General features: G+C 47.7%; 1 protein-coding gene across 1 annotated transcript in view; it reads right to left on the reverse strand.

The window, feature by feature from the left end:
• Positions 1–744: 744 nt before the first annotated feature.
• The window catches only part of LCAT (lecithin-cholesterol acyltransferase), a 171127-nt gene continuing 151337 nt past the window's right edge, over positions 745–20534 (reverse strand). Inside the window, exon 6 of the mRNA XM_073659884.1 lies at positions 745–1393. Coding sequence (XP_073515985.1) covers positions 870–1393 — 524 coding nt within the window. The 3' untranslated portion in view covers positions 745–869. The remainder of the gene's footprint in view (positions 1394–20534) is intronic.

Genomic DNA, 20534 nt, shown 5'->3' on the forward strand with positions numbered 1-20534 from the left:
CACGTATCCATGGTGGCACCTGTCATTACAGGCACGTATCCATGGTGGCACCTGTCATTACAGGCACGTATCCATGGTGGTCCCTGTCATTACAGGCACGTATCCATGGTGGCTCCTGTCATTACAGGCACGTATCCATGGTGGCCCCTGTCATTACAGGCACGTATCCATGGTGGCCCCTGTCATTACAGGCACGTATCCATGGTGGCCCCTGTCATTACAGGCACGTATCCATGGTGGCCCCTGTCATTACAGGCACGTATACATGGTGGCCCCTGTCATTACAGGCACGTATCCATGGTGGCCCCTGTCATTACAGGCACGTATCCATGGTGGCCCCTGTCATTACAGGCACGTATCCATGGTGGCCCCTGTCATTACAGGCACGTATCCATGGTGGCTCCTGTCATTACAGGCACGTATCCATGGTGGTCCCTGTCATTACAGGCACGTATCCATGGTGGCCCTGTCATTACAGGCACGTATCCATGGTGGCTCCTGTCATTACAGGCACGTATCCATGGTGGCCCCTGTCATTACAGGCACGTATCCATGGTGGCCCTGTCATTACAGGCACGTATCCATGGTGGCTCCTGTCATTACAGGCACGTATCCATGGTGGCCCTGTCATTACAGGCACGTATCCATGGTGGCTCCTGTCATTACAGGCACGTATCCATGGTGGCCCTGTCATTACAGGCACGTATCCATGGTGGTCCCTGTCATTACAGGCACGTATCCATGGTGGCTCCTGTCATTACAGGCACGTATCCATGGTGGCTCCTGTCATTACAGGCACGTATACCCAGGGTATATGTATAATAATGAGACCCGCAGTGAGGTTGAGAACATCTTATTACATGGCCGATTTAGAGATCTTTCCCCAGCAGAATGTCATTAATAACATGTAATGTTCGGTTGCTGAAGACCATGCTGAGATGGTGCATCCCGTGAAGCTCAATCACCTGGACCTTCTCATTCTGCTGTTTCTCCCATCGTTTGCACAGTTCCATGCTTCTCTTATGTACTGTATCATCTCCATCAGAATAGATGATGTCTATAGGTGGCTCATTGGGGAAGCCGTCTCCATATATATAGGTCTCGGCTGTGGGGTGACCGGTGCCATAAATGCAGTATGTGTCCACACCTGGGGACGGCAGCCCTTCTAGAAGAACCTTTGTATCTTCCCACATATACCAACCATCTTCAAAGTCAATATCATGGAAGAATTTCTTGTAGTCCTTGTAGGTGTAATTGTATTTTGGGGTGGAAATAAATACATGTGATTCTGGCCATCCCAGGTTAGTTGGAAGCATCCATGGATTGGTTGTTGTCATCCTCTGTTCTTCTCGAATTTTGATGTTGGAAACCATTGGGATCCCGTGGTTATCCCCTATAAAGGACAAGTATAGAATTACTGAAGGCTTATTTCTCCCTCATGCACTATGAGCAATCCGTTTAAGGGAAATATTAGAAAATAAAATTATATCAATAGTGACAGGATGAGGAAATGGTGGACAGATCCCAGATAAAGATGGGAAATACTTGCAGCTCTATAGTCTGAAAATCCTACCAAATAGGCCCTATATCTCAGCCTCATAGACTGAACATGATGAGGATGTCCAGGAAGCTTGGGGACATAAGCAAATGACAAATTGATGAGGGAAAATATACAGTGCTGGCCAAAAGTATTGGCACCCCTGCAATTCTGTCAGATAATACTCAGTTTCTTCCTGAAAATGATTGCAATCACAAATTCTTTGGTCTTATTCTCTTCATTTAATTTGTCTTCAATGAAAAAAACACAAAAAGAATTGTCCTAAAGCCAAATTGGATATAATTCCACACCAAACCTAAAAAAAGGGGGTGGACAAAAGTATTGGCACCCTTTGAAAAATCCTGTGATGCTTCTCTAATTCGTGTAATTAACAGCACCTGTAACTTACCTGTGGCACCTAACAGGTGTTGGCAATAACTAAATCACACTTGCAGCCAGTTAACATGGATTAAAGTTGACTCAACCACTGTCCTGTGACCTTGTGTGTACCACATTGAGCATGGAGAAAAGAAAGAAGACCAAAGAACTGTCTGAGGACTTGAGAAACCAAATTGTGAGGAAGCATGAGCAATCTCAAGGCTACAAGTCCATCTCCAAAGACCTGAATGTTCCTGTGTCTTCCGTGCGCAGTGTCATCAATCAGTTTAAAGCACATGGCACTGTGGCTAACCTCCCTAGACGTGGACGGAAAAGAAAAATTGACGAGAGATTTCAATGCAAGATTGTGCGGATGGTGGATAAAGAACCTCGAATAACATCCAAACAAGTTCAAGCTGCCCTGCAGTCCGAGGGTACAACAGTGTCAACCCGTACTATCCGTCGACGTCTGAATGAAAAGGGACTGTATGGTAGGATACCCTGGAAGACCCCACTTCTTACACCGAGACATAAAAAAGCCAGGCTGGAGTTTGCCAAAACTTACCTGAGAAAGCCTAAAACGTTTTGGAAGAATGTTCTGTGGTCAGATGAGACAAAAGTAGATGGGAAAAAGCATCAACATAGAGTGTACAGGAAAAAAAAAGAGGCCTTCAAAGAAAAGAACACGGTCCCTACAGTCAAACATGGCGGAGGTTCCCTGATGTTTTGGGGTTGCTTTGCTGCCTCTGGCACTGGACTGCTTGACCGTGTGCATGGCATTATGAAGTCTGAAGACTACCAACAAATTTTGCAGCATAATGTAGGGCCCAGTGTGAGAAAGCTGGGTCTCCCTCAGAGGTCATGGGTCTTCCAGCAGGACAATGACCCAAAACACACTTCCAAAAGCACTATAAAATGGTTTTAGAGAAAGCACTGGAGACTTCTAAGGTGGCCAGCAATGAGTCCAGACCTGAATCCCATAGAACACCTGTGGAGAGATCTCAAAATGGCAGTTTGGAGAAGGCACCCTTCAAATATCAGGGACCTGGAGCAGTTTGCCAAAGAAGAATGGTCTACAATTCCAGCAGAGCATTGTAAGAAACTCATTGATGGTTACCGAAAGCGGTTTTTCGCAGTTATTTTGGCTAAAGGTTGTGCAACCAAGTATTAGGCTGAGGGTGCCAATACTTTTGTCCGGCTCTTTTTTGGAGTTTTGTGTGAAATGATCAATGATTTGATTTTTGCTTCATTCTCTTTTGTGTTTTTTCCTTGCAAGCAAATTAAATGAAGATAATAAGACCAAAGAATTTGTGATTGCAATCATTTTCAGGAAGAAACTGAGTATTATCTGACAGAATTGCAGGGGTGCCAATACTTTTGGCCAGTACTGTATAAACAGAGCAAACGTAATACAGAAAATATACAACCCTGTCATAGAAAATATTAAAAATCTCTGAAGTCACTCACCCCCTCCTCCCCTCCCTCCTTTTTTTCTCACACCTATTTCCAGTAAGCAATCTCCTAGACTTAGACAATAGTGAACCAGCTTAATTAACATGCAAGAGCAGACAGTCTAGACTCTGAGATGAAGGATTACACAATGTATAGATTGGAGACAAAGAGAAGTGCCAAACCTAATTAAAATGCATGCAGGAGCCCCTTTTTCAACAGTAGACCCTGGCATACTAACAAGGATGTCCATTGTATATGGACAAAGAGTTACAGGGTGGACAAACAGTTAAGACAGAAAAGGCTTTTAAGTTTGGGAGAGGATTAAAGCAGATACCTCATAAGCCATAGAAATAGCCATTGTCACCCAGCATACACATAAACAGGACAGTGGAAGCCCTTTTTTCCACAAGAAATGCATGTTAGATTCAGGTGTCACTGGTTTCTGCAGGGCAAATATTAAAATAAGCCAGCAGACAGTATGTCTCCGAAAGCAAATATAGAATATTGGAATTTGTATAAATCCAATATTAGTGAGACATACATTTTCAGCACTGGGGCTAACCAGTGAAAAATATACATATTTTTTCATATCTGTGGCACCTGCCTATAAGCCACAAATCAATAGTGGAGAAGTAACTAACAACAGCCATGTCCTGTTTAGTCTCTAAGTAAAGATAAAATCCCGATGGAAAATATGGCATCAATCTTGAGCTTCTGCTATCATCCGGAGAGGAGTTATCGCATGGGTTGAGGATTTCATAAAATCATGAAGGGCTTAGGCCAGCCCACAACCTGGCCCATGTGAGGTAATCAGGGGAGAGTGTGTGGGTGGCACTCAGGGGCTGATAAAACATCAAGCTGAATTATGATCTGGGTTCTTGTGGAGAGATACATATCATGTATGTGTGAAGGCCGTTCACTGAACGGTGAATCGAAGTGCTCTCCTTCGGCTAAACTGAATCGTCTCTGCGATCGGTGTAGTAATTTCTCCTGTTAATCCTTTTTATTTTTCTGTGACTGTATATGCTGTATTGTTTTGTCCCCTTTGTAAAACCTTTCGTCTGTTTTTCATAAACACTGCCTCCTTTTGGATTAAATATAAAATGTAATAGTTCTATTCGTTTTGTTCTGTAACCGCGCCTCGCCTCAAAGCCATACGCTACCTATCAGGCATCCAATCGACCTGTATAAACGACTGGTGGTGACAGCGAGTAGTCTGGGGTTATCGTGGAGTTAGCAGTGATCGTATGGCAGTATATACACATATTCCATGTGTTGCAATCCAGAGGTGTATATACCATATGCTCACTGTTAGTTTCCCAATAACTGGCCTGTTAGTGTGAACAGTCTGCGGCCTCCTCCATTACTCGTCGGCCAATTGTGTAATTGTCCGGACCATAGTGGACAGCAGAGAGTTGTTCTCGTGACCTTTCCCCGGCTGTGATACTGTGGAAAATTGTGATATTTGTGAATAATTCTTGACAAACCCCCAATTCCAAGAAAATTAGGCATCTGTGTAAAATGTATAGAAAACAAGAATTCAAGCAGAATGCAAAGATTTGGAAATCTCTTTTTGCCATATTTTAACACAGCACAACATAGGACAGAGATCAGAATTGAATGTTGGACTGCCAGGTTTTCCACAGCGATGACACCGGGGAGATCACGCAATATCTCGCCGTGCCGTCACTATGTCACGGATTTCGTCTGGAATCGCAAGCACACGATCCAGACTACTCACTACTTAGCTATCGGCAAGTGACCAGTGAGCATATGGCGTCACACCTCTGGATTCCAACGCATGGAATATGTGTATACACCCCCGTGCGGTCACTGTCAGCTTCAAGATAGCCCGATTATTAATATTCTTTGCCACCACCAGCCAGATTTGAAATATAATACAGGCCTTGTCGGACGCCTGCGTTTTGGTAGCGTATGGCTTCGGGGGAGGGAACGATTACAGGACAAAAGAAACAGAACCAATAAATTTTATATTTAATCCAAAAGTGAGGCAGTGTTTAGGAAATTGTAAACTCTTTGACAATCCCTCCATTTGCAGAGCATAATGTCTAGTGTTGAGCCACCCCCGTAGTGTTCGAGTTCGGTTCGGTTCGTCGAACACCCGTGTGTTCGCCGAACTGTTCGTCGAACTGTTCGTCGAACACCTTCGAACACCGTTAAAACCAATGGCAGGCAAACAAAAACACATAGAAACACATAGAAAACACCTTCAAAGGTGTCCAAAAGCTGACAAACTGCTCAGAAGACATAACTAACACATGGAAAAGTGACAAGTACATATAGTCATGCGAAAATAAAAGAGGTGGAGGAGTAAAAGGAGGGGGAGACACAGATATAGGCATGTCATGCCCTTCTAAAATCCAAAAAGTGAGAAGCCGACATGGCCAGTCCGCTCCTGCCCGTGCCACCTCCGTGTCGCCGGGTTTGTGCCAGAGCCGCGGTGAACCCTGACGGCCAGCCCCCCTCTCCCAATACTGGTGCCTGTCCGCTGGTGGGTCGAGCGAGCCCCCCTGTGGTGGAGGCAGCTCTAAGCTTTTTAATTTAAATTGTCTCTCTAATTTGAATGAATACACTTTAAATCCATTTACAAGGATCTATTGGAGGGCAAGTCTCATGCCAGCAGCCGCGGTAATTCCAGCTCCAGTAGCGTCCACTAAAGCTGCTGCAGTTAAAAAGCTTTTATAAGGATCGAGCTCGGCTGTCCACCGCAAGGCATCCTACTGCCAGTCCCAGCCCCTATGCCTTGGGGTGCCTCCTGATGCTCTTCACTAAGTATCCCATGGTCCCGAAGCATTTCCTTTGAAAAAATTAAGTGTCTAAACTACAGGTGGTGTAGCTTGCTTAACAGCCGGGATAATCCGCTGACTAGCAGACACTGCTACTAAGCACAAAGTATTTCCTGGGCTAGATGCAGTTAAAAATTTGTAATTAGATACTCTCGTTGGATGCTGAGAAAGCATTCCATAGAGTCTCCTGGCACGCCATATATGATTCTCTTAAAAAGCTTGGGGTAGGGGTCTAGGGGACCCTTTTATAGCCAAAATCACGGCCCTGTATCGCAATACGTCACCTAGGCTGAAGATAAATGGAACTGTTGCACCCTGAGGGCTCGGTTGCTACAGACGTATTGCACCTCACCCAGAGGTGTGATATCTCACTCTCAGGTAAGGATGGAGTGTGGATCAGGACCCGACACCTGCATGCATTACACCACATTGCCGTGGGGCAGGGCGACCAATATGCACCTGAGATGGGCACGACAGTCCCTGTCCCTGGCTGGAGTGGGGGGAGGGAACACTGAGGAAGGGGAACCCTGTAGTGCAGGAGCAGGGAGGAAGCAGTTCCTGGGTGCATTGAGAAGGGAGTATAAAAGGTGGGCACCATCTTAGTTCAGTGCAGAGAAGTCTGAGCAGAAGTGGCAGGGAGCAGGGGCTCTGCATGAGCTCTGCTCCGGAGGCGGGCCTAGTAACAGAGGCCCAGGCCTGGAAGAGGGAGAAGGAAGGAAGAGGAGCGGAGAAGGCTCCAGGAACGAGGAATGAAGGGATCCCAGGGGTGCGGACGGGCGAGTCGCCACCGCACGCCCGAATCCACCTGCGTGGAGGGGTCAGGCCAAAGGGGGAGACCGGTCCCCGAACTAGTGAAGGCAGGAAACGACCCTCAGCTAGAAACCGGAGGCTCTGACATTTTATGTGGCGCAGCCCCTCGCTACACCCGCTAGGAAGGCACCACATAGGGTCAGGGAAACTGGCGCCAAGTTTACCAAGAGGAGGCCCGAGGCAGCCGGACAGAAGTGTTGGTAAGAAAGGCCAGACAAAGGACACACAAAGGGGGTCCTGTGAAGTGCTCCAAAGTTATCTGGGAGTTGTCTGAGCCCCTCACCTGGTGAGCACAGTACGACGTGGGCAGCCGTTACCTGCAGACGTGGTCTGGATAATAAGAACTGTGAGTAAAGGCCCTGGACTGCATCACTGACTCCGTGTCGTTACTGCTGCTGCCCTGCACCATCACCCCCATCCTCCGCATACACTGCCCTGAGGCTATACTCCTCCCGTGGGGAGTTATGCTACGCTCTGCTGCACCCACAACACCAGCCTCAGCGGTCTGCCCTGTAGCGGCGGTTCACTCTGACCGCAATCCACGGGTGGCGTAGTCGGACATTTAAACATCAAAACCACATAAATAGTTCCGCCACTGGTTTGACCGCCCTGAGCCACGGAACCGGGTCGCCGCCACGAAGACTACAACCACCAGCATCCACCAAAAAGGGTCCGGCTCCGGGTGTCCCAAGGCCCAGGGGGTGCGTCAGAACATTTTCATCACCTTTCACAATCACCAATGGAACAAGGCAGGGATGTCCTCTGTCCCCTCTCTTATACATCCTAGTGACGGAGCACCTGCTCTCATCAATTCGCCATAACCCCAATATTAGGTGGATTGAAGTGGGAGGCACCGAGTACAAGTGCTCTCTATTTGCTGATGATGTCCTAGTATATATCACTCAATCACATATATCCATCCCTGCTGTTATGGCTGAAATAGATCACTTTGTTACATGGTCAAATTTTAAAATCAATGCAGCGAAGTCTGAGGCCCTCGATGTCTCCCTCCCTAAATCCATATAGGATTCCATCCAGTCCAACTTTCCCTTTGCCTGGCCCTCACAGGGTATCAAATACTTAGGAATTCCTATTCATAGAGACCTCTCCCATCTATGTTATCTTAATTTTGGGCCCTTTATTGAACAATTCCATACAGACCACGGTTGGCAAGTTAGAACTGTAAGATTCACTACGTGAACCACTGGTGTTTTGTGGAAAAGCACATGTACACTGCGTTCCAAATTATTATGCAAAAAGTGTTTAGGAGTGATAAGGGAAGAATTTGTTTGTTTGTCAGTTAAACTCATTGATGGTGATGTGAGTCAGGGCTCTTTATATCACTGTAAGCAATTGCAGACACCTGTGCTAATTAGTTTGGCAGGTGTGTCCAATGAAAGGCAAGACTACTTAAGAAGGCTCTCTCACATTATTAAGCAGCCTACATTTTCTGCCAAAATGGGAAAGAAAAAGGATGTGTCGGCTGCTGAGAAGCAACAAATTGTGGAGTGTTTAGGTCAAGGCATGACTACAATCAACATTGTGCGATGATCAGGATGAAGTGTCTTGGCAATCAAGAAGTATGTAGCTGATTCACAGTACACACGTGTGCGTGCTGATAAGGGCATATTGAGGACTCTTTCCTACAGGCAATTACGTCAGGTTGAAAGAGCAGCGGCAAAAAAGCCTTGTCATAGCAGCAGACAAGTTTTTGAAGCTGCTTGTGCCTCCAACGTCCCCCGAACAACAAGATGCAGGGTCCTTCAGAGGTTTGCAGCTGTGCATACGCCATCCTGTCGACCTCCTCTATCCACTTCACACAAGCAGAAACGGCTCCAGTGGGCCAAACATTACATGAAGACTGATTTCAAAACTGTTTTGTTCACAGATGAGTGCCGTGCAGCGCTCGATGGTCCAGATGGATGGAGTGGAGGATGGCTGGTTGATGGACACCCCACGCAAACACGGCTACAGCGCCAACAAGGAGGAGGTGGAGTAATGTTTTGGGCTGGAATCATGGGGAGAGAGATTGTCGGCCCCTTTAGGATCCCTGAAGGCGCTAAAGATGAACTCCATAATGTATGTGGATTTTCTCAAACAGCACTTCCTGCCATGGTTCAAGAAGAAGAACCGTGTATTTCACAGCAAGATCATTTTTCTGCATGATAATGCACCGTCTCATGCTGCACATAAAACATGTGCATCTCTGGCTGATATGGGCATAAAAGGGGACAAACTTATGGTGTGACCCCCATGCTCCCCTGACCTCTACCCCATTCAGAACCTTTGGAGCATCATTAAAAGGAGTGTCTATGATGGCGGAAGGCAGTTCACATCTAAGCAACAGCTCTGGGAGGGTATTCTGTCCTCATGCAAAACAATTGAAGCAGAAACCATCCAAAACCTGACAAATTCAATGGACGAGAGAGTTCAGAAGCTCCTTTCGAACAAGGGGTCCTATGTGAAAATGTAACATCACCTAGAATAAAGTTTTGAGTTGAAAACTGTTTGATTTCAGTTTCTAACAACCTGCTAATGCTTATAATTTCAAAAATGACCATTTTTTTGGTCTTTATTAAAATGAAAAGGTTGATCGAAAAGTTTGGGGGATCTAAGAGTGTGGCAACCCAGTAGTCATGATTACTTCGAATTCTGACAATATGAGGGTCATGCTGCAGGTAGTGCAGCAAGAAGGCACTTATGTGCCTTGCGCATCTCGGAGCCCCAAAATTATTTTCCGGGCTAGATGCAGCTAAAAATTATTTTTAATTTTAAATCTGGTGAAGCTTATTATAGATGGCCTAATAGGATCAGTGCTGCACACTGCTACAAAGCCCAAATTATTTTCCAGTCAAGATACAGATAAACATGATTAGTAATTTGAAAGCTTAAAACGGTTGGTAGGGTGATTTTAACCAATCATCAAGCTTTTACTCTCCCCAGGATGACACAGGGGTAGAAAAGTCGTTTCGGATCCATGATTTGTTCATCTTTATGAACGTGAGTCTGTCTACATTATCAGTGGAGAGCCGCGTGCGCTTATCTGTCAGCACACCACCAGCAGCGCTGAACACACGTTCAGACAGAACGCTGGCTGCGGGGCATGACAAGATCTCCAAGGCGTAAGTGGCTAGCTCCGGCCATTTATCCAGATTGGAAGCCCAAAAAGAGCAAGGGTCCAGTGACACAGTCGTGGCTTCAATGTTTACTTGGAGATACTCCTGTACCATCGTCTCTAGGCGTTGACTATGTGTCAGACTTCTTGTCTCCTGTGGCCTTGCAAAGGATGGGCTAAAAAAGTGGTGAAATGATTCCGCAAAATTGATGTTACCAGCAGATACTGTGGTTCTGTTACGGTTTGAGTGCTGAACACTTGACGGTCCCACGGTTGGCAAGTTGGAACTGTGAGATTCACTACGAGCACCACTGGTATTTTGTGGAAAAGCACATGTAAGATTCTGCAACAGTCTCTGCTGATACTCCTGCATGCGTGCATCCCTTTCTATGGCAGGAATAATTTCGGCAAATTTACTTTTGTACCGGGGATCTAACAGTGTGGCAACCCAGTAGTCAGGATTATTTCTAATTCTCACAATTCGAGGGTCATGTTGCAGGTAGTGCAGCAAGAAGGCACTCATGTGTGTTGCGCATTCAGGAGCACCAAGTCCCTGTTGTGTTGGTGGCGAGGTAACAATCATGCTTCCTTCCTCTGTCCTCTCCCCCCAACCTCGCACAACAGAAATGTGATCAAGGTCTCCCTCATCTGATGAGTCTTCCATCAGTTCGTCCTCCACTTCTTCCTGGGCTCCTGCACCTTCCTCACTAGTTTGGCTGCTACCATGCGCCCTGGTAAAACCATCTCCCCCACCCTCACATGCCTGCCGCCTTGGTGCTGCCGACCGTCTGGACCTTGCAGATGTTAGCCCTTCCGCATACAACTCCTCCTCCTCTACTTCCTCCACCTCCTCTTGTGCCACCACCTGACTCCGAATTCTGTTTAACATGTGCTCCAGCATGTAAATCACCGGAATAGTCATGCTGATAATGGCATCGTCAGCACTAAACATCTTCGTCGCCATTTCAAAACTGTGCAGAAGGGTGCATAGGTCCCTGATCTGAGACCACTCCTCCAGCGTGATTTGCCCCACCTCTGAATCTCGTTGGCCCAGGCTATACGTCAGAACGTATTGCACCAGGGCTTGTCGGTGCTGCCACAGTCGCTGCAACATGTGCAGAGTTGAATTCCACCGGGTAGGCACATCGCATTTTAGCCGGTGAAGTGGCAGGCCCAACGACTTCTGTAGAGATGTAAGTCGCTGAGCTGCGGGATGCGAACGGCGGAAGTGAGCACACAGCGACCGTGCCCTCTGCAGAAGGCCATCTAGTCTGGGATAGTGGGCTAAAAATTGCTGGACAACCAGGTTCAACACGTGAGCCATACAAGGCACGTGTGTGACATTGCCCCGGCGAAGGGCCGCACCCAGGTTTGCAGCATTGTCGCACACGGCCTTCCCTGGTTTCAGGTCCAGTGGAGACAGCCATTCATGAAATTGGTTCTCCAGAGCTGACCACAACTCCTCAGCTGTGTGACTCACATTTCCCAGACATTTCAATGTAAAAACCGCCTGATGACGTTGAGCCCTACTGCCAGCATAGTAAGGAGGTGTGCAGGATCCCTTCTGCGCAGTTAGAAAGCTTGTGGCATGACCAGACAGGCTTTGGGTGCAGGTGGAAGACCGAGAGGAGGTTGAGGAGGCAGAAGCAGTGGAAGAACTTTGACATAAAGAGGATTGACGCACAACTCGTGGGGACGGCAAGACTTGGACAGCAGCCCCTTGTCCTGCTGTCACCATAGTTACCCAGTGCCCAGTCAGCGACATGTAACGCCCCTGTCCATGCCTACTCGTCCAAGTGTCTGTGGTGAAATGCACCCTGTCACACACAGAGTTTCTCAAAGAAGCGGTGATGTTGTGTGCGACATGCTGGTGGAGCGCAGGCACACCTTTCTTTGAGAAGTAGTGCCGACTGGGCATCTGGTACTGGGGCACTGCGACGGACATAAGGTCTCGAAAATCCTCTGTGTCCACCAGGCGGAAAGGCAGCATTTCTGTAGCCAAGAGCTTGCAGATGGTGAAATTCAACCTCTTAGCTTTCTCATGGCTAGGAGGAAATGGTCTTTTACTTGTCCACATCTGAGGGACCGAGGGCTGGCTATTGTGCTTAGACGGGGTTGATAAGGGTGTCCCCGGCAAACTGCCGGTCTGTGAGGAAGATGCAGGCGGACATGTTAGGTTGCCTTGATCCAAAGGTGGTGCTATCGATGTCGGACAGCGCTCAACACCAGCTGGTGTTACCACCTCCAAAGAAAATGATGACCTGCCAATCACGCTGGCTGTTGCGGGTAAAGAGGTGGCAGGTCTGCGCCCCAAAACAGGTGTGACTGCTGTCCCCCCAGTCACAGAGGATGAAGAGGCCGCGGATGCACAAGATATGGCAGACGGTGGTTGGCCCGGCCGGCTAGGCCGCATTGTAACACACTGAGCTTCCCACTGCAACTTATGCTTCATGTCCATGTGCCGGTTCATGCATGAAGTACTCAAACTATGTATTTTTGGCCTCTACTTAGCTTTTGCTGACAAATGTTACAGATAACACGAGTTGGGTCATCTTTATCGATCTGAAAAAATGCCCAGGCTATGCAAGGCTTAGCACCCATGCGACCTGAAGAGCCACCACGACTTGTGGTGAGAGGCAGAGTTGTGTTTGAGGATGCAGTTGTTGACGTGCTTCCAGTACTACGTCTCTGTCCAGGAAGGCGCAACCTGACCTCGTCGTCACTAGCATCTTCCTCCACCTCCTCTGCTGACCTCATCTCTTGGCTGACTGTGGGTTGACAGTAAGTGGGATCTCCGACCTCATCATCATCACCCTGTGCGTTATCACACCCGTCGTCCTCAGAGCCAACCTGTTCCTGCCCTGACAAAAAACTAAAGTTGTCGCTCCAATCAGGTATTTGAGTCTTATCATCGTCTTCCTCATTGTCTCCACCAACAGGAGTTACAGTTTGGGAATGAGGGTCTACATTATGGTCAGAACCTTCTGCGTCTGGTCCTGGATCCGACTCATAAAGATTCTGGGCATCAGTGCAGATCATTTCCTCGTCTGGATTCACAGAAGCGCTGGAGTCGACCTCTGATTCCCAGGCTATAGTATGAGTAAACAGCTCTGCAGACTCAACCATCTGTTCTACCTCATACTCAGACGGGCAGCTGGAGATTTGGGAGCTGTGAGGAAGCAAGTGCGATTTGGGTGACACCTTTGAGGACTGGAGTATTTGTGATGTTGAAGTTGATGTGGAGGAGAGCCCACTTAAAGGAGCACTTGATATCCGTTGAAGCACCTGCTGTTTTTGTGCCTCATCTGGAATTTGTAGCGATTGGCGTGGCCGTAAGAAAGGGATCTTATCACATTGTCCGCTAAAAGAAGTAGACATTTTAGTTTGGCTGGAAGATGGTCTTTCTTCTGCAGATGTTACTGTTGCTTTAACACCTACCCCACGGACACAACCTTTTTTCCCCTTCCCAACACGCCTATTCCCCTTTCCACCAGCAGCAGGCCTTTTTCCACTCATTTTGGTGGTTAACTAATTCACAACTCTGGAGTTGTTTGCACAAAAAAACAATGGATGGTAACCGAGCAGAGCTGAGTGGCCAAACTGTGGTATTAGGCCAAAACTATTGGCTGGGTTAGATGCAGAAAAAAATTATATTCAATTTGCAACCTGATGGAGGTCAGTATAGATGGACTAATAGAACAAGTCCCACACACTGCTAGAAGGCCAAATATTTTTTCAGAGGTAGATGCAGAAAAAAATATATTCAGTTTGCAACCTGATGGAGGTCTGTATAGATGGACTAATAGAATGATGCTATGCCCAAAAGGTTTTACTTCACTAGGTGCAGTAAAAAAATTGGTATTCTATACACAGGTGGTATATCTTGCAGCACAGATAGGCTACTCCACTGACTAACACACTCTGCAATAGGCCAAAAAGGATTAGCTTTGCTAGATTCAGCCAAATGCTGTGAAAAAAACTTGCACAGCACTGGCACAGACCTGCCTGGCAAAAACTGATAGGAACTGATGTAACCTAGTCCTGAAAAGGACTCCAATTACAATTAGTCTTTACTCCCACAACCTATCTATTTAAGAGCACAGACCTGCCTGATAAAAGTCGTAGGAAATGCTGTAACCTAGTCCTTAAAAGGACTGCAATCACAACTATTCCCTACTCCCAAGCTATCTGTAGATTTGTGCGAAAATTGGCTTGAAATTAACAAGGTATAGCGCACACAGCAACAGCGGTGCCGTCTAACACGCAGCTGCAGCAGTGAGAAAATGGTGGCGACGGGGAAAATGGCTTGGTCTTATAGGGCAAGGACATGTGACATACACTGCCAATCACACATGCCCTTGCTTGTGTGAAAAAAAGCACTTCGCTCCGTGTGTGCGCTGCTGATAGGCTGACAGATTGCACCTCCCCACTGTAAATGTGGGAAAGAGAAAAAAAAATGGAGATCTTCATTGTTCCTGCAGAGATCCATCCCCTGCCCCTCCCCCCGCCCCGCTGTACACTCAAACTGCGGATTAACATTAATTTTCATCATTACTGAGAAAAAATCCAGTTATGATTTTGGTGCACGAACAGTTATCGAACATAACCTCGAACAGCCGAATTTTTCTCAAATTGTTCGTGTTCGCCGACCGGCTCGAACACCGCCCAAAACAGCTCGAATTTGAGATTGGCGAACAGTTCGACTAGAACAACGCTCATCTCTAGTAATGTCATCAAAAGATTCAGAGATTCTGGAGAAATCCATGTGCACAAGCGACAAGCCAGACAGTCAATATTGGATGCTCATGCTTGAGCTTGTCTGCTCCATCCAGACAATGTCTATTTCAGGGAAGGCCTTTCATATTTCAGCAGAACAATGGTAAACTACATCCTGCATCCATCATAAGTGCAGGGCTCCGCAGAAGAAGAGGTTTTTTTTTAATTGGAGTTGTATTAAATTACGACCTATTTTAACAGCCCCCTGACATATTACATGAAAAAGAGCTGAAGCCCCAGATTTTGGCACATAGTAAATTTTGGGCTCTCGACTCTTGGAGATAGGGATTTGAGAGCTAGGGTGCAATATGATTGTGAATGAGTATTGCTGGAGGAACGCTAAATTTATGAGAATAGTGCAGATAAACATGCTGCTGAGTTGTTCTCGACAGCACATGTGTAACCAATATGTGCTGCTAAGAGCCACAGCAACCTATGCAAACATGTTGCCAGTCAGAGGTCATCTAACGCTGTATATCGCACAGAGTGAATTGAGCCTTAAAGTTCTGATCCTCTTGTTCTCCCAGGAAATAAATTGCTGCCAAAGGTGTGTGAAGGAGAGAGTCATATCTGGGGTAGGATTGTGGTGTCAGGAAGAATGGACAAAAGTGTCTGTAGGAGAAAGGAGTCTGAAGGAGGACAGAGAAGTCTGGAGGAGAACAGAAGAATCTAAAGGGAGTAGTAGGACAGAAGAGTCTGAAGGAGGAAGGCAGGGGTGTGTAGATGAGGAGGACAGATTAGTCTGGAGGAGAAGGGGTTTCTGGAGAAATGCAGAGAAGTTTGAAGGAGGAGGACAAAGGTGTCTGGATTGAAAATACCAAGAAGTCAGAAGTAGGGCGGAGGAGAAGGGATGCAGAGATTTCTGGAGGAGGACAGAGGAGTCTGGCGCAGGAGGACAGAGGAGTCTAGAGGAGGGGAAAAGAGAAATCGGGAGGAGGGTGGAGGAGTCTGAAGGAGGATAGGAGAGTCTGAAGGAAGAGAACGGCGGAGTCTTGAGGAGGACAGAGGCATATGGAGGAGGGCAGTGGAGTCTGATGAGGAGGTGTACAGTGGTTTCTGTTGGAGGACAAAGCAGTCTTGTGCAGGGGGGCATTCATGCAGAATTTGGCTAAGCAACATATTTGTCAAAATGTACAGCAATGAAACATGGCAGTTAGACAGGGCAGGAGTCAGGAAAGCTATGCAAGATACACATACAGTAGTGTTCACAATACCAGCCGTCCAATATGACTGACCGGATTAATGACTATTTTTGGTATAAATTCTATCACCACACGTCACACAATTTACCAGTCGATGCAATAGATTGTAAGAAACCGAGAAAAAAGAGAAACTTACACCATAAAGACCGCTGCGACGATTCAATATAGGTGGAGGGGAGACGCTCCGTTTAAACTGTTATCGAGCAGGGTCCTCCGCTATTATTGCTGGACGTATGGAACTCACAATATTTCATATTTTGTTTCGGAGTCGAAGTGTCTATAAACTTCTTTTTGAAGCTCGGGATGCAAGCTCCAACAGTTACACGTAAATTATGGCAATCCTGCGTTTTAATCACCCCCTGCGTCTTCCAGGGACAAGAGGCTCACATTCTATGTAGCTTGTACCACTTCTTGGCTGACAGCAGTTTGTGTAAGGTCTTACTCATGACTGTGTTAATTGGGGCTTTGTGCTGAGACTTTTATGGAGACTGCTTGGTACTGACAAAAGGGAGAAATGGTCAATATCTATGACCGGCTTTCAATATTCCTCAATATTTCCCTGACATCTCCTCCTTTTTGAAGTGGCGTAAGGGGTGATTTACCGATTGCCCCTTTAAGCCCACCACCTGGCCCACCCTTCCTGCTGATCCGACAAGCTGGGGATCCAGCTTTCCGATCACCCTAAAAGGTTCAGGATACGTTTTCCCCACACCTCTGACAGGCTATGGGTACCTTCCTCCTTTACTCCTGACAGACAAGGGGACACACTTTCCTCCTACCTTGCCTTGTTGTGGGGCCTACCCTTCCTGCCATCATTTTTACCTTGGCAGCTCTGCTCCCTAGGGGGCAGCAACACCCGGCCATGTCACAGTCCGTCTTGACACTGGTCAGCGGTATGGGACCACTTTCCCTATGATCCCTGGGTTTCCCCCCATCCTTCCTCATCACCTCTGGAGCTGTGCTAGTCATGGGGCAGCTAACACTGACTAAGCCACTATCTGGTGTGACCCTGGTCCCCTGCACAGGATGACCTGCTCCCTGGTGTCCGTGCCTGCTCCCCTTGCCCATAGCACTTATACTGGCTCGCTTTAGGGGATCCTCAGCAGCGTCACCCTGCGGGGTGAGGTGGCCGAGTTCCCTTTTACCACAACACACACTTATTATACAACAAATTGACATTTTTGACCGTGGCATTACATGACATATCAGATCTGGGAGGGTTGTCAGGAATGTATCGGGCAACCAACCGTCCCAGATCAGTCCCAATAGCACATTAGTGGGGAGATTCTCTGACACCCCCACTTCCCTTAACCCCCTCCTCGCACACCAGTCCAGGAAATCTCGGACCATCGGTATGGGACGGCGAACACCTCCAAAGCCGGTGACAGTCAGGGTCTTCCCAGGAATGAGTTCCTCTGGTAACACAAACTCAGGGCGGATGAGGGTACGTTGTGCACCAGTGTCCTTAAGGCCTACAGTGATGGTGTTGCCCACAGAAACAGGTTGTAAGTTCTCCCGGGCCCGGCCAACCACCCCACCCACAAAAAGAATGGCTGCAGTAGGCCCTGAGGCCTCAGGTGTGGGGTCCATCCTCTCCGGGCAGACAAGGCTGATGTGACCCGTTTGGTCACAGGTATAGCACTTACGGAAGTCAAATGCAGTCCAGGTGCTGGAAGATGGGGCAGAACCCGCTGAGGGCCGGCTGGCTGGAACACTGGGGGTGGCTGGTGGCTTACCCCCTTTCCAACTGGCGGCGACTGACTTCCACACCTCGGGTGTGCGGTGGGCCTCATAGGCATCTGCGATCTGGGCTGCTTTGGTGGCTTCCTTCAGCTCCCGGTCAAGCACAAACTGTCTCACTTCCACTGGGCAAAGATGAAGAAACTGGTCCTTCACCATCAGATGCTTCAGGTCCTCGAAGGTGGTGACTGACAGTCCTTGGATCCACTGCTCAAAGTTGATTCTGAGCCCGTCTACAACATCACTGTAGGTGTCATGTGGTCCACGTTGGAGGGCTCTGAACTTTTTCCGGTAAACCTCCAGAGTCAGCTGGTACTTTTTTATCAGGGCCTGCTTGATGGCCTCGTAGTCTCCATCTTGTTCCCGAGGGAGGGAAGCAAACACCTCCAGGACTTTTCCTCTGAGCCCTGGAGTTAAGTACCTGGCCCACTGGTCCCTGGGCAGCTGATACTGCCTGCAGGCCTTTTCAAAGCCTCACAGAAACGTGTCCAAGTCCTCATCCTTTTCCATCACAGGAAAATGCTCAGGACGGAGTTTAAAGCTGCTGGTGCTGTTGGATTCAAGGATCTGTGTGGTGGAGGTCTGCAGCTGGATTTGGGCTAGGTCCAGGTGGTACTGTCGCTGCTGCTCAGCAGCCTGTCGGTCAGCTTGGGCCTGGCGCTCAGCCACCTCTCGGTCAGCTTTGGTCTTGTGCTCAGCCACCTCTCGGTCAGCTTTGGCCTGGCGCTCAGCAGCCTCTCATTGCTCTGCTCACTTCGGTCGGTCAGCTTGTCGCTATGCTTGATCTTGCAACTTCAGGATCAGCTGCAGTCATCCGTCACGATCGTCTGCGGCGAGCTGCTCCAGGGCCATCTGCAGGTGGGGGTCCACACTACCCAGGCTGTGGGTATGGCTGGCAATCACAGGTGGGACCCCTGCAACAGCGCCATCCGGGCCTTGGCTGGCCGCCCCATCATCAGGGCTCTGCTGTCGGACAGGCTCTGCGGCACATTGCAACAGTTCAGCAATAATCTGGGCCTTGTTTTTGGCCGTGGGGTCAATCTGCCTCAGCTCACAGAGGACAGTGATAGTGGTCTTCGGCTGCTGGTGATACCCGGGCTCTCCACGTGTAGCCATCATTGCCAAATAAAAGATAGGGCAGAAAAACAAGAGAAGGGAGGGGATGCAACTGCTACACGTACAGTAATGTCCCAGATAAAAAATATTACAACACTGAGTCTGATTTCTTAAAACTCTGCACAGAATTCTCGCAAGAACCGTGCAAGTTTTCAGTGACAAGAATGATTGCTCAATCCAGCCACTGATGTTCTGCAATATCCCACTGCTGCCTCCAATTTGTCAGTTATTCCGGAACGACGGCATCGGGGAGATCACGCAATATCCCACCGCTGCCACCAATTTGTCAGGAATTCCACAGCGCCGACACCGGAGAGATCACGCGATATCTCGCCGTTGCCGTCACGCTGTCAGTATTTCGTCCAGAATCGCGAGCACTTGATCCAGACTACTCACTGCGTAGGTACCTGCAAGCGACTAGTGAGCATATGGTGTCACACATCTGGGTTCCAAAGCCTGGAATCCGTGTTTATGCCCCCAGTACGGTCACTGTCAGCTTCATGATAGCCCGATTATTAATACTCTCTGCCACCACCGGCCGAGTTTGAAATATAATACAGGCCTGGCCGGATGCCTGCGTTTTGGTAGCGTATATGGCTTCGGGGAAGGGAACGATTACAGAACAAAAGAAACAGGACTATTAAATTTTATATTTAATCCAAAAGGGAGGCAGTGTTTAAGAAAAATATATACAAGGATGTTACAAAGGAGACATTAAAATACATAAGCAGTTACATAAAATAAACAGGATAAAAGGAGAAACTGGCACTATAAAGACCGCTGCAACGATTCAATATAGGTGGAGGGCCAGGGGAGATGCTCCGTTTAAACTGTTATCGAACAGGGTCCTCCGCTATGACAGACATATACTCCTGGGCAAAGAACACGGCTTAAGCCTCAACAAACTATTTTATGCTGGAGGGAGACCCACAGGGGCTAGGCTCCACCCTTCAGATTTGTATTAAAAGCCTGTTTTTTGGGATAACTCATCACGCGTTGATCCCAGAAGCCCAAAATTGATATCATATTTTCTATTATGATTTTACCTTCATTTAGAGACCACACATCACATAGCTGCAGTCTGCTATCCTGGTGTTTTTGCGCTACAGCTCCCTGATTCTGCTTACAGCCCTGGAAAACTATAGATGCATTCCTGGGCTGATTCTGCTACTAAAAATATAGGTCCCATTATTGCCGGAGTCGAAGTGTCTATAAACTTCTTCTTGAAGCTCGGGAAGCAAGCTTTCCCAGTTACACGTAAATTATGTCAATCCTGTGTTTTAATCACCTCCTGCGTCTTCCAGGGACAAGAGGCTCGCATTCTATGTAGCCTGTAACACTTCTTGGCTGACAGCAGTTGGTTTAAGGCCTTACTCATGACTGTATTAATTGGGGCTTGGTGCTGAGATTTTTATGGAGACAGCTTGGTACTGACAAAAGAGAGAAATGATCAATATCTATGACAGGCTTTCAATATTCCTCAATATTTCCCTGACACTTACTATGGTGCCACACCTATTTACCGCATACCAGGGATCAGGACCAGTTTGCATATATTAAAATACTTCATGTTGCCTTACACTGAAGAGGATATGCCCTTG

The sequence above is a fragment of the Phyllobates terribilis genome, unplaced genomic scaffold, assembly GCF_046119375.1.
Source record: "Phyllobates terribilis strain yellow unplaced genomic scaffold, ASM4611937v1 Scaffold_14__1_contigs__length_39327217, whole genome shotgun sequence".
Lineage (NCBI taxonomy): Eukaryota > Metazoa > Chordata > Amphibia > Anura > Dendrobatidae > Phyllobates > Phyllobates terribilis.